Genomic DNA, 15,598 nt, shown 5'->3' on the forward strand with positions numbered 1-15,598 from the left:
CACAGTGGAATAAAATTAGAAATCAATTCCAATAGAAACACTCATTCCTACACAAAGTCATGGAAACTAAACAACCTACTGCTAAACAATATTTGGGTCAAGGAGGAAATTAAGATGAAAATCAAAAGATTCTTTGAACTAAATGATAAAGGGGACACAAGTTATCAAGAAAAGGATCTTCAAGCTATACTACAAGGCTATAGTAACCAAAACAGCATGGTACTGACACAAGAACATAGACATAGACCAATGGATCAGAACAGAGAACCCAGATATAAAACCATCCTCATATTGCCATCTGATCTTTGACAAAGCAGACAAAAACATACACTGGTGTAAAGAATTCCTATTCAATAAATGGTGCTGGGAAAACTGGATAGCCACATGAAGAAGACTGAAACAGGATCGTACCTTTCACCACTCACAAAAATTAATTCATGATGGATGATAACAGACTTAAATCCAAGGCACGAAACTATAAGAATTCTAGAAGAGGTGAGGAAAACTTTTATAGATATAGGCTTAGGCAAAGAATTTATGAAGAAGAACCCAAAAGCAATCACAACAACAACAAAAATAAATAAATGGGACCTGATCAAATTAAAAAGCTTCTGTACAGCCAAGGACACAATCAATAGAGCAAATAGACAACCTACAGAGTGGGAGAAAATATTTGCATACTCTATATACAGTAAAGGGCTGATAACCAGAATCTACAAAGAACTTAATCAAATTACCAAGAAAAGATCAAACAACCCCATTACAAAGTGGGCAAAGGACATGAACAGAAACTTTCCAAAAGAAGACAGATTAATGGCAAGCAAACACATGAAAAAATGCTCAACATCTCTAATCATCAAGGAAATGCAAATCAAAACCACAATGAGATTTCACATAACTCCAGTGAGAATGGCTTTTACCAAAAAGTCCCAAAACAACAGATGCTGGCAAGGATGTGGAGAGAAAGGTACACTTATACACTGTTGGTGGGACTGCACACTAGTACAATTTCTATGGAAAGTATTATGGAGATACCTCAAAGAACTAAAAGTAGACCTACCATTTGATCCAGCAATCAACACTAGGTACCAACACTAGGTATTTACCCAAAGGAAAAAAAGACATTCTATAAAATAGACACTTGCACTCAAATGTTCCCAATAGCACAATTCACAATCGCAATGATGTGGAAACAACCCAAGTGCCTATCAAGACATGAGTGGATTAATAAAATGTGGTACATGTATACCATGGAGCACTACTCAGCCATAAAAAAGGTGAACTAATACCTCTTGTATTAACCTGGATGGAATTGTAGACCATTCTTCTAAGTGAAGTATCACAAGAATGGAAAAACAAACATCACATGTACTTACCATTAAATTGGAACGAATCAATCAACACTTATGTGCACATATGGAAATGGCATTCATTGGCAATCCAGCAGGTGAGAGGGAGAGGAGGAGATGGGTAAATTCATAGCTAGTGGGTACAATGCACACTATCTGGGTGATGGACACACTTATAACATTGAGTCAAATGGTACAAAAGCAAGTTAGGTAACCAAAATGTTTGTACCCCCGTAATACTCTGAAATTTTAAAAAAGTAAAAATTTAAAAATCATTTAAAAATGTAAAAAAAAGGAAAGAAATTTGACCACATGCTGGGCCCGAAATTAAGTCTTAACAGCAACTTCTCATACTAAGTAACACAACCTCATTAAGTTGGCCACTGGGAAGGACTGGCCACATGTAGGTAAGCTTGTTCCACAGAGGATTTTCAACTCTGGAATGTTTCCACTGGTCTGGCTTACTGGTCCCTTCATGTTTTATGGCCCACCTAAAATAAAATAAAAGACAAAAAGGAATTAATCAAGGTTAAATATTACTTTAAAATATTCATTTTATTCATTGAATACTTGCTATGTACTAGGCAAAGAACTAGTTTGAATTAAAAACCCAAATCTGATATGCTATTTGTAACAGACACAAATGAAAATAAATTACAAATAAAAGAATAAAATTTTTAAATCAGGAAAACATGCTTAAATTAAGGAAAATTTGCAGTGTTATACTAAACAGTGGAATTTGAGACAAAAGACCAAGTAGAATAAAAGTCATTTTATAATAACAATGACAAATAACAATATTAATGTAAAAAAATCAAGCAAAACTTTAGATGTTCAAAGAGAAACTGACATACAATTATTGTGGGAGACATTATTACACGACCAATACATTACAAACTATCAGGCAATTTTTTTTAAGTAATAAACACGGACATAAAACATATGACTACCATAACCAATACATGTAAGTGTGACCAATTATGAATATTTATACACATTGTAGCATGCTAACAGAAAATATACCTTTCATAACAATTTGTGGAATATTTGTAATATTTGCCACATATTCACAAAATAAATTTTAACACAATTTTAAAATAAAAACTGAATAAACCACATATTGTGGCAAATGATAGAATAAAATTAGATATAAATGAAAGTTTAAATATTATAATTTCAACCACATAATTAAATAAACACACATTTTCTCTCCCAAAATTCTATTATAGCAAATAGGGGAAAAATAATGTGATAAATAGGCATTTCATAAGCAATGAAAATAACATACTTGAAAACTTACAGGATACATCTAGAGGTATATTCAAAAGTAAATTTATAATATTAAATAATGCTAATTTATTAAGAGCTAATTAGAGAAGGGAAATTCAGAAAGCATTCAACTCAATAATTTATTTTAAAATACAAGGGCTGGCCGGGCGCAGTGGCTCACGCCTGTAATCCTAGCACTCTGGGAGGCCGAGGCAGTAGGATCCCTTAAGCCCAGGAGTTTGAGGTTGCTGTGAGCTAGGCTGACGCCACGGCACTCACTCTAGCCCGGGCAACAAAGTGAGACTCTGTCTCAAAAAAAAATAATAAAATAAAATACAAGGGCTGTCCAGAAAGCATCCAGCTAGGTAACATTCTCACTGTATTAACAATGGCTGAATACTTTCAAGACAATACTCATATAAAATTGTCCTGTGGAAAACAGGTAGAAGAGAAATAATAAAGATTCAAATAGAAATAATTTAGGAAATAGAACCTCAGTAGAATGTTTCAAAGAAATGTTTTTGAAATAAAAAACATAACAGTAAATCTCTTGCAAATAAATCTAGATTAATAAAAATACAACAGAAACCAAATAGGAAAATTGAGCTAAATATTTAACATAGCAAAGATTAAAAGTAATAGGATATTATATATGTATATGTTAATAAATACAAAAATTCTAATGAATAAATGTGAATTTCTGGGTGAAAAAAGAAATCTATTTCACAGATTTGAAATAGAAAATAGGAAACATGCTCCTGCTCACATAACTTTGTGGGGCATGGGGCATCATTTCCATGCTATACAAAATATTCAAAACCATCTGGGCCCAGAGGTGTAAAATATCACTTTCTTCCTTCTTATAATAACTTCTAGATTATTGTGACTTCTTTCACTTCCAAAGATCCCCAGTTGCTTTGAAACACATATCAATAGATACTAAAACCTACTACACTTTCCTGTTGCATTCATATCAGTTCTCCTGTATCCTCCCTTCTCATTTATTGAAGAGTTTACCATTCTGGCTTACTTTTGTTCTCTCCTCCTCTGTTCCTATCATCATTCAACATCTTTTCCATATCTAAGTAGATAATCCATCCTGACCTCTCAGTGCCTCCAATGATCTTAACCCCTTTTCATATCAGCCTACTGTTTCCAAGGACACAATCTCAAACTGGTCATAACAGTTAAATGTAAAATCACAATTTCAAGAATCCCACCCTCTCGCCACTGCCTTCCTTTTTTCTAGTTCATGTATTTATGTTTCTCTACTCTAATTCCTCAACTCCAAGCCATTGCTTCTATCACCTTTTCATACTCCATAACCAGGTCAACTATTCGCTTTGTACTCAGCTAAGATCCAAGGTCCAGCATTGTCTTTTGCTCTCGTCCTCAACCCATTGCCCCCTCTTCCTTCTTTGTGTACATTTGGAAAAAAATATAAACCAACACTGGTTAAGTCCAATTCTTTACCTATTCAAAACCTATAACTCAACAGTTGAACAGTGGTTAAAGAAAAACACACAATGTATTCCTCTCCAACTACTTTTTATGTGTTTCCACATGAATGAAATCATTATAAATCAACAGAACACAATGAGGGTGGGAGACAGTATGGATATATTAGGGAGTATTTTGAGAATTTGAGGACTTTTTGGTTGTCACAATGATTAGAGGACACTACTGTCATTTAGCTGACTGGGTAGCAAAAATGTCAAATATCCTTCTTCAAAGTATGGGAAAGTTTATCATGCATCACACAGACTTTCAGAATTCCCTCTAAGCATTCATGGAGGTAAAAATTTATTTATCTGAGTCTAAAACCAAACTATATTTTAAAAAAAAACACACAGGATTTTTGCACAATTCTAATACACAATGAATTTTCTAGGAATTCAACTCCCTCCAATACCTCAAGCAGGGAAGATCTGTTTGATTTTTTAGTGTTGCTCACTCTTTTGGAAAAATCACATCCTTAATGGTACTAACATTCATGGTATTTTTGTAACCAACCTTTGGTATTTGTAGTTTACACATTCAAGTGATTCTATGCATAGGAAGTATATGTGCCTCTCCAAATTTACTCATCCCATCCACCTCCCTATTCACATGCTCAGTGGAGATCCTTGGCCATTACTGTGGCCACTGCATCTTCTACCAGCACCAACTCTCTCATCCACTTCCAGAGAGAGGGCCAGGCCTTGGCACAGCCTCCTTCATACTCACTGAATCAGGAGTTGTAGTGGTTCTGTTTCTCAGGCTAGCTAGTCCACTTCAGGGCTTAGAAGAAAGACTGCCCCATGGGGCATGAGCTCTGGCTTCACCAGTGATTTTCTAAAAGGTCCTGGAGAGATCAGTAACATAACCCAGAGGTGAGGGCAAGTCAATTTCTCCTGGGGAAAATTTTGACTAATTAGAACTCAGAGACAAGAGGAATCAGTAAATACATCCCTTTCCCTTCCTCACCAAGATATGTGAGTTCTAAAAGCCTGGATGAAAGGTGTCCAAGTGAGTTTACTTTTGAAGCTATGGCCAAATCCATAACACTCCACCTAGTACTTCATTTCCTGCCTTCCCTGCCCTACTTTCATCTTTCTTTCACTTTTGCTGACATGGGATTGCACCTCCCAACAAAACCTTAGCATACAAACTTTTCTCCAGGCTATTGTTTACTAGGAAACTAGAATTAAAACGTCAAAAGACAGGGGTGGGGGACAACCTGAATCTTTAGCTGACCATACTCTCAGGTAGGGTACCTTGCCATAAAATGGTCTAAGTTCAATCTAAATGATCTCTTGGCCAAGAAATGGGGTGTTGGAGACAAGATTTAATCTTTAAGTGTAAAGATTCAAAAATAAAACAACTATATGTATGTAGTGTAGTTATAACTTCCATAAGCATACATGTATGGATATAAAACACCTTTTAGTTTACTTCTAAAGATTTTCATCCTCTGGTTGCAGTGCCTATATAACTTCAGCCCATCAGGGTGCCTTTAAAATGAGCTGGTCAAGTTCAACTTACACTGTTAATAAACATTCATATAGAGCAAAGGCCATTAGACTGCACAGTTCTGGCACAGCATGAGATTTTATGTAAAAGCAATAGACCTCTTAATATTCTGCTTTATAAATGAAGAGCTGACAGACCCTTAACTGTAATGACACTAGCAAGCCTAGCTATAATGACAGTACATGTGCATAACATAAATTAGAACTTTACAGAATCAGTTAGGTCTCTGGAATCCTAATTCTTAAAAGCTAGCACTAGGTGGAGACAGTGATTCATGCAATGCTTGCAGGCAGCCTTTTTTTTTTTTTTTTTTAATCCCTGGAGAACTCTAATATTTTCCATTTTTCTCTTCAGTGTGGTGTTCTTGAACAATTGGTATTTCTAACAAAACATTATATAAAACAATACATCTCAGGCTTTGGAAGGACCTGCTTGAAAACGCACACATATACACACTCCACACCTCACAAAGCAGCCAAATAAGGTTCAAAGAGAATGTTATTTATTTAAATTGGTGTCTTTATTAACTTTGCCTTTCCTTTAAAGGTAAAATTTTGTTTATGAGTATCTATTCCTATGGGATAGTGTTACCAAAGTTATAATACTCTCCCAGATTTATCTGAACCTAAAAGAACAAAATTAGGGTTGTTCTTCAATATTTTGGTTGACAGATACCTCCTCTCTCAAAAGCTAAGTCCAGAATTTATTATATCAATTTCAATTTGATTAATTGAGTTCCACCAGAATGTTCTATTCAATTAGTCTTTTAAAGTAATAGAAAACAAAAATACTTTAGATAGTTTTTGGAGTCCAGTGCCTTTGATGGCACTATGACATTGTGGAAGACTATGAAAACTGGTGCAAGACTGTACACACTGTGACAGAAAGATATTATTTGGTGCTCTTGGAAATCAATAATGAAATAAAAACCTAACTAAATGTGTCCAAGTTGAAAAGAAATAGTTGAATAGTCATTTTCATATTCTATCAGGACAAAATTATATTGTTTCTAACAAAGTAATGAACACAGTAATAAAATGATACAATATATAATTTGGATCTGGTACAGTAAATAATAGGTACTCCAGCAAACTCCAATTCAAATCAGCAGTGTTTAACAAATATACATGTAAAAATGATCACATTCACATCCCATAAGGGTCAAAGAAACTCTGAACTTTTTGCTTCCCACTAGGACCTATTTATTTATTTAGCTGATCACTTTTTACTTTTTAGGAATATCCATCCCACAAGATACTACCACTTAGAATTCATATTTAATTTATTTAAAATTTCATGGTTCCTCAAAAACAGTGAACAGCATGTTATTTATACAGGACAATAATATATTTCGTACAATGATTTTGATAGAATTTAGTTTATAAGACTGACTTTAAGTACCTCATCTCTGAAAAAAAGAAAAGGATAAGAGAAAGAAATATACAGATCATAAAAATAATAGTAATAATAACAATGACTTACTTTGATGGGACTTGGTAATAACCCAACAAAATCCTATGGATTAGACTACTGGAAAGCTTTTTAAGGTTTTAGTGCTCTAGACAGGGAAGAAATAATTCAAAATTGATAACTATTCTACATGCACAAGCTGAGCTTAAATACTGTATAAGGGTTAAAAGATTAACTGCATAGCTGGACACTTTGAATACATCAAGTATTACTTCCTAGTCTTTTATCAGTACCATTATATTAAAGGCAAATTTAATAGTTTATGAAAATAATTATTTTTAAGATTTTAATTTTAAATAACTTTACTCCAGCAGAAATAAGACACTGAAGACTACAGCATTATTAATTTGCAAGCCAAAATTTAAAAAGATCAAGTAATTTTTGCAAATTAAATATTATTCTACTTTATTTTTGGAATATTTTGTACAAACTAATAAATACAGTTGAAATTTTTTCATCTGCCTGGGGAATCCCTTTTTGCCCCATCTCTTTCCATTATTCTTATAACTAGCAAATTACTTAAAACACAGATTGGATTTTGATGTTAATTAAGGATTAAGAGCAAGAACACTATGATCATGATCCATCTTTCATAACAAGGAATTTATAAGAATAAGAAATCATTTCAATGATGACACTGAAAAGAATATTTATTCCATCATAATTTCCATAATTTTATATTATATCCATATCAATTGAAGATCATTAAGCCCCTTAACAGAATATAAAGTTATTTTTTAAAAGACTAATTATGAAATATGGTGGAAACCTATGATACATTAATGATAATTGCAAGCAGTACATATGTATTTAGTCTAGAAAAATAGATGGATATACAGACGGATATAAAGCCAATCCTGACATCTCTTGGAAGTTTGCTTTTTACAATAAGCTTTTTACCTGCTCTATTTTGTTTTGTTTTGCTAGGTTGCTTGAGCTTCCTGGTTATTTAGATTCTAGATACATAGGAGTAATCTATATTCAGCACTAAAAACCTATCATTATCTCCCATAGTCAGAGAGTCTCATACTTGGTGTAAAAGCAAAACACTCTTTCCAACTACAGTAAAATCTCTGCCAACTGCAAGATTTGTAAACAAAAAACCATGCTTCTTCAACAATACCTGCTGATGATGGAACCCCATGAGATCTTTGAATTCTTGAATCTGTTGCATTTTATCACCTATCTGGGCTTGATAGGTTAGCTTTGATATCTCATATCTTTGGTGTATAAACTCCCTGAAGTTTCCATATCTATTTTCACACAAGTAAAGGAAGTGAATACCGTCTAATGAGCATCTGCTCTCTCTCCTCAGCACTAAGCAAGACATCACAGGGAATCCAAAAGAAGTCCTTCTGTCCTTAGGAAAGTTACAACATTTCAGGAAGAAGCAAAGATTATGTGCCTGGGAAAATTTTTGAACACAATACCAGAAGAAACGTAACTGATAAAAAGAAATGGCACTTTCAACAAGAGTTATAACAGGTAGTCTGAAAGACAAGAAAATAATATAAGCTTTATATTATAGAAAGAAGCAATGGTGGAAGAGAATTCTTGAAGGATGCATGAATTTTGTATACATGGAGAATAAAGAGTTTGGGATAGTGAAAGGGAAGAAAAGAGGTGCCATTTCAAGAGACCAAGGAAGAATACAATCTCTTGATATTATATAATAATGCCAAACCATGATTCTTTGAGTAAAGACACAGAGTTATAGCTAGAAGAGAGAATGATTCATATCTACAGCTGTTCATTTCCTAGTCTCAGTTATATCAACTAATTTTGCTGAACGTGTTGATTGCCTCTATTCATATCATAAAGGAATACTTACTCCCTAAATCAATTTTCCCTTCTTATTCAGCTGGGCACATGGCTATCCAGCTAATACAAGATTTCTTTGCATTTAAATGTAGCCATGTATCAAAGTTCCAGCCAAATGGATTGTGAGTGGATACGATGTGCACCACTCACAGATCTTACCCTTAAGATAACTGGACATGTACTCCCCTGGCTCCTTTGCTCCATCCCACCAGCTGGGAAATGGCAAGAGCTGGACTAGCTACTTTATTTTTTTTTATTTTTATTTTTTTTTGTTTGAGACAGAGTCTTGCTCTGTTGCCCCGGCTAGAGTGCCATGGCGTCAGCCTAGCTCACAGCAACCTCAAACTCCCGGGCTCAAGCAATCCTTCTGCCTCAGCCTCCGAGTAGCTGGGACTATAGGCATGCGCCACCATGCCCGGCTAATTTTTTTTTCTATATATATAATTTTAGCTGTCCAGATCATTTCTTTCTATTTTTTGTAGAGATGGGATCTCTCTCTTGCTCAGGCTGGTCTCTTGAACTCCTGAGCTCAAAGGATCCGCCCACCTTGGCCTCCCAGAGTGCTAGGATTACAGGCGTGAGCCACCGCGCCCGGCCTGGACTAGCTACTTTAGATTCGGGGGGGCGGGGGGTGGGGGGAAGCCTCATGATAAGAATGGCAGAGCCACCTACCAGCTCCATAGCACTAGCTATCTGTAAACTATCATGAGCTTCTGTGTAAGCCTAAATGTTTTGGAGTCTCTTTGTCACAGCAGCTTGTCCTATACACTTTCCAGTATAATCTTTCCATTGCCCCAGTCTATTACCTTTTACTGTGTTTCCTCTGAACGTTTCACTGCTTTTTCTGCTACCTACCTCTGGGCAATTTTCACATGTTTCTGCCACTCATCTTTCTGCTAATTCTTATAGTTGTTTTTATCAACTCCTTTCCTATCTTTTCCTTCCTTCCTTCCTCTAATGTTCACCCACTGTTTAACCAGTGACCACCTTCTGTAAGTTCTTCAAGAAATGCTCTTGGAGGCAATGAGTGTTAGCTATTCAGAAATATTGGCATTAAAAAGATGGAGGTTTTTTTAAAATCTCCAGAGCCACGCCTAACGTGCATAGTGTTCTGCAAAAATAGTTTTGGTGGGGGACTTGTCTATGTAAAAAATGTAATTTTATAATATATTACAAAATTTATAGGCCCACACAAGGCATAGTGATTTATTGATAAAGATTTGGCATAATGGATAGGGAAGAGATACTTACACATTTGCTTATTGCTCAGTTGGTGCATATGAAGATTCTTCATAGGGCCCAGACCCCATCTCAGGTTCAGGAACCATCTCTTTGTGTTCTTTATCATCAGATGTGGATTTATTGGCTAATTTCATATCACTCTCTTTCCTCCCTTTAGGAAGTCCCAGTGCTATGGCTATTGGAAGTTATTTGTATTGATACAGCATAAACTTTCTTGCCACTGTAGTTCCTTATACCATGATGCAATGCTTTCTACATGATTACTCATGACACTGTTTCATCCATCATGCCAGCCATGAATGCCAGCTTGCAATGACTCCCTCAAGTGTCATTACTGGGCTCCACTGGTGATGACCAAATGCAAGTCTTACCCAGAGTATGTTGGAAAATGTAAATGATAATTTCTTTTCTGATCATGTTAAATTTATTTTTGGGAATTTTATAGCATAATCAGACCAACACAAGTCCAATCATATATTTTTTTGAACTCTATCAGCTACAATCATTGCATTCTAGAATATGATTTTTTCTAATGTTAACCACACCCTCACCCTTACCACCAATGGGAAGGATAGATGAGGGGCCAGTGGGCAGAGTGAAATGATCAGTCTCATTTGCACAAAGAATGTTCATCCTTCCTTCTGTATGGCTTAAGATCAACAGGAGAACGTGTCACATCGATCACAGGCAAGAGAGGACATAGATCCAAATGGCATATTAAGATTTCAGAGAAGTAATCTCTAAAGCCCTCAGAAAAGATAGGTGTAGGTGTGGCCACCCTCAGAGGACTGCCAAACAGACAAGTGGTTGAGAGCCTGCAGACAGGGTGGGTGACTGCCTTGGAAGCTAGTGGAGAATTGCACAGGATAAAGTAAATCTCCTGCCATGCCCCACTCAAGGGTGCTATAGAGCAGAGGTGTTGCTATCATCAGAACATGTATAGGAGAAAACCAACACATGGTTATATACACACAGCTCAACCCCAAGGATAGGCAATTAACCATCCAAAGTCCAGAGCCCTGAGCTTGTCCTGTGTCTGACATGAGTGAGAGTCACCCAAAATCATTATGTCAGTACCATTCTTGAGGCCCAGTGTACATACCATACCAAACAGAAATCTTAAAACTGAAGAATTTGATGAAATAAATTTGAAAAATACATTTGAGAGCTTCAACAGTAGACTAGATGAACCAGAAGAAACAATTTCTAAACTTAAAGACAAGTCTTTTGAAATAACAGACAAAAAAAAAAAAAAAAAGAATAAACAAAGACTATGTGATATATGAGACACTATAAAATAACCAAATATATAAATTTTTGTATTTGGTGTTCCAGAGGCAAAAAAGAAAAAAAAAAAGAAAAAAAAAAACCCACAAAGGGATAGAAAACCTATTGAATGAAATAATAGCTGAAAACTTCCCAAGTCTAGCAAGAGATTTAGACATCTAGATATAAGAAGCTCAGAGATCCTCAAATAGCTACAATTCAAAAAGGTCTTCTCCATGGCACATTATAGTCAAATTGTCAAAAGTCAAAGACAAAGAGAATATTTTTAAAATAGCAAGAGAAAAGTGTCCAGTCACTTGTAAGGGAACCCTCATAAGACTAACAGCAGGTTTCTCAGCAAAAACCTTACAGGCCAGGAGAGAAGAGGATGAAAGTGCTGAAAGAAAAAAAAGCTGCTGGCCAAGGATACTATACCCAGAAAAGTTATCCTTCATAAATGAAGAAGAAACAAAGTCTTTCCCAGACAAGCAAAAGCTGAGGGAATTTATCACCACTAGACCAGCCCTTCAAGAAATGCTTAAAGGAGTCCTATGCCTGGAAACAAAAGGATGATATCTACCATCATAATAGCACATTAAATATAAAGCCCACTGGTAGAAAAAACACACAAATAAGGAAGAGAAAGGACTCAAATGTTACCACTACAGAAAACCACCAAACTACAAAGATAAAAATAAAAGAAAAAGAAAGGAAAAAAGTATATCCAAAACAATCATAAAACAACTTAGATCTGAAAAATAAAGTCAGTACTTTATAGGATACAAAATCAACATACAAAAATCAGTAGCATTTCTATACACCAATAATAAACTAGCTGAGAAAGAAATCAAGAAGGCAATTGCATTTACAATAGCTACCAAAAATATTAAATACCTAGGAATAAATTCAACCAAGGCAGTGAATGACCTTTACAAGGGAAACTACAAAACACTGATGAAAGAAATTAAAGGGGACACAAACAAACAGAAAGAGATCTCATGCTTATGGGCAAGAAAATTATTATCATTAAGATGAAGATACTTCCCAAAGAAATCTGCAGATTTAATGCAATCCCTATCAAAATACCAATGTTATTTTCACAGAAATAGAAAAAGCAATACTAAAATTCAAATGGAACCAAAAAAGAGCCCAAATAGCCCAAGCAATCTTAAACAAAAAGTACAAATCTAGTGGCATCATACTACCTAACTTCAAAATATATTACAAGTCTGTTTTAACAAAAACAGAATGGTATTGGTATAAAAACAGACACATAGACCAATGAAATAAAACAGAGAATCCAGAAGTAAATCTACATATTTACAGCCAACTTATTTTTGACAAAGGCTCCAAGAACATACATTTGGAAAGGACACCCTCTTTAATAAATGGTGCTGGGAAAATTGGATATCCACATGCACAAGACCGAAACTAGATCCCTCTCTCTCACCACATATAAAATCAACTCAAGAGTGATTTGACTTAAACATAAAACCTGAAACTATAAAACTACAAGAAGAAAACATGAGAAACACTTCAGGGGATTGGCCTAGGCAAAGATTTTATAGCTAAGAACTCAAAGGCACAGTATAATTAAAAAAAAAAAAAAAAGCACAGTCAATGAAAACAAAAATAGACAAATGGGACTAAATTCAATTAAAAACCTTCTGCACAGCAAAGAAGACAATTTACAGAGTGAAGAGACAATGTGTTGAATGGGAGAAAATATTTGCAAACTATTCATCAAACAAGGGACTAAGATCCAGAATATACAAGGAATCCAAACAATTCAACAGTAAAAAATCAAATAATCCTTTTAAAAAGTGGGCAAAGAATATTAATAGACATTTCTCAAAAGAAGACATATATATGACCAACAGGTATATTAAAAAATACTCAGCTTCATTGATCATCAGGGAAATAATGAAAACCATAATGATATATCATCTTACCCAAGTTAGAATGGCTATTATTAAAAAGACAAAAAATAATAGATGTTGGTAAAGATGCACAAAAAAGGGAACTCTGTGGAAATGTAAATTAGTACAGACAGTATGGAAAACATTATGTAGATTTCTCAACAAAGTGAAAATAGAACTACCATACAATCCAACAATACCACTGCTGGGCATTTGTCCAAAGGAAAAGAAATCAGTATATCAAAGGAATACCTGCACTCAAATCTATTGCAGCACTATTCACAACAGCAAAGATAGGGAATCAACTTATGTGCCCAACAGAGAATGGATAAAGAAAATATGGTATATATACACAATGGAATATTATTTGCCCATAAGAAGAATGAAATCCTGTCATTTGCAGCAACATGAATGGAATTGGAGGTCATTATCTAAATGGAATAAGCCAAGCACAGAAAGACAAATATCACATGTTCTCACTCACATGTGGGAGCTAAAAAAGCTAAAAAAAAAAAAAAAGCTGACCTCACAGAGGAAGAGAGTAGATAGCAGACGCTGGGAAGAGTTTATGGGTGGTGGGCAGGGTTGGTTAATGGGTACAAACATACAGTTAGATTGAAGGAATAATTCTAATGCTGGAAAGCAGAGTAGGATGACAATTACTGACAACAATGTATTGTATATTTCAAAATAGCTAGAAAAGAGGACTTGAAATGTTCCCAACACATAGAAATGATAAATACTCAAAATGATGCATACCCCAAATACCCCGACTTTATTATTATACATTCTATGCATGTATCAAAATATCACATATACTCCATAAATATGTACAAATATTATGCATCAATAAAAAAGGATGATGCAAAAAAGGAAATATTTATTCAGTGTCTCCAATATCTATTGTGTTTTAGATACAGTGCTAGACTCTGGGATATAACCATGTGCAAGATGGTAAAAATTTCTGTCCTCACAGACCTTGTAGTTTAGTAAGGGGAAGAGAAACTAATCAAACAGTTGTTGGTTAAGTCTTTAGTGATGCTGGTTAACAACAGCCACGGTGCAAAAGCACCTTATCCAGATGGGGCTGAGGTCACAGTAAGTCTTCAGAGCTGTGTAAGAGTAAGTAAACCACCCATGATTGATGTGACTACCCATATAACTTTTAGAGAACTTTTTATTTTCACTTCACAAATCAGAGGTAAGTAATTTTAAACAGTATAGTCAAAACCATAGATAGGGGCCTAATGACTTATTTTACAAAAAAAAAAAAAAGAATTCTAATCAGCATCACCACTTTAGAAAATAATATGGCAATAAGCATCGATAATTTTAAATGTTAATATTCTTTGATTTAGCAATTATAGTTCTAAATGCCTAGCCTAAAGGAGATCTCCTAAATATTAATATTGAGGAAGAAAAAGCTTTTTGAACAATTATATCCATTTCAGTTGTAAAACTTAGATATTTAATAGTAAGGATTTAATTAAGTAATTTATGGTATATTTTTATGAACTTTAAAAATGTTTATTGATACATAATATGTGTACATATTTATGGGGCATATGTGATATTTTATTTATCATTTCTATGTGTTGGCAACATTTCAAGTCTCCCCTTCTAGCTATTTTGAAATATACAATATATTATTGTTAACTATAGTCACCTTACTCTGTATCAAACATTAGAACTTCTTCCTTCTATTTAACTGTATGTTTGTATCAATTAACCAACCTCTCTTCATTCCACCCCTGTTCCCCATATACACCCCTTTCCCAGTCTCTGGTATTTATCATTCTACTTTTTACCTCCACGAGATCAACTTTTTTAGCTCCCATATGTGGGTGAGAACATGCAATATTTGTGTTTCTGTGCCTGGCTTATTTCACTTAACATATATGTATGTAGGCACTTGATTATACTTGTATTTTAAAAGATCATAGGGATTGAATTACTTTCATACATAGAGATGGAAACTCTAATTTTAGAGCCTCCAAACTCTGAACTACATAACTGTCCCCATTAACCTTTACTCTGCTGTTGACATAAGAAATTTTGTGAAGAGGGGCTTCAAGTCTGGTTCAAAGGTAATGAGTTATCTCAATTGACTGTTCATAATCAGTTTCAGATGGAACTCCTTGTTTTGCTCTTTCTTCCCCTCTTACTACTGCACTTGACAAGTCTTAAAAAAAACAAAAATAAAACGCGCTGGGCACAGTGACTCACATATGTAATCCTAGCACTGTGGGA

At 34.7% G+C, this 15,598-nt stretch overlaps 1 protein-coding gene across 2 annotated transcripts in view; it reads right to left on the reverse strand.

The window, feature by feature from the left end:
• DCDC1 (doublecortin domain containing 1) overlaps positions 1-15,598 on the reverse strand; it is a 376,416-nt gene that overhangs the window by 57,628 nt on the left and 303,190 nt on the right. For both annotated transcript variants that reach the window (XM_069469763.1, XM_069469762.1), the window contains exon 19: positions 1,717-1,840. In XM_069469763.1, coding sequence (XP_069325864.1) covers positions 1,717-1,840 — 124 coding nt within the window. The remainder of the gene's footprint in view (positions 1-1,716; positions 1,841-15,598) is intronic.

This window comes from Eulemur rufifrons, chromosome 6, assembly GCF_041146395.1.
Source record: "Eulemur rufifrons isolate Redbay chromosome 6, OSU_ERuf_1, whole genome shotgun sequence".
Classification (NCBI taxonomy): Eukaryota; Metazoa; Chordata; class Mammalia; order Primates; family Lemuridae; genus Eulemur; species Eulemur rufifrons.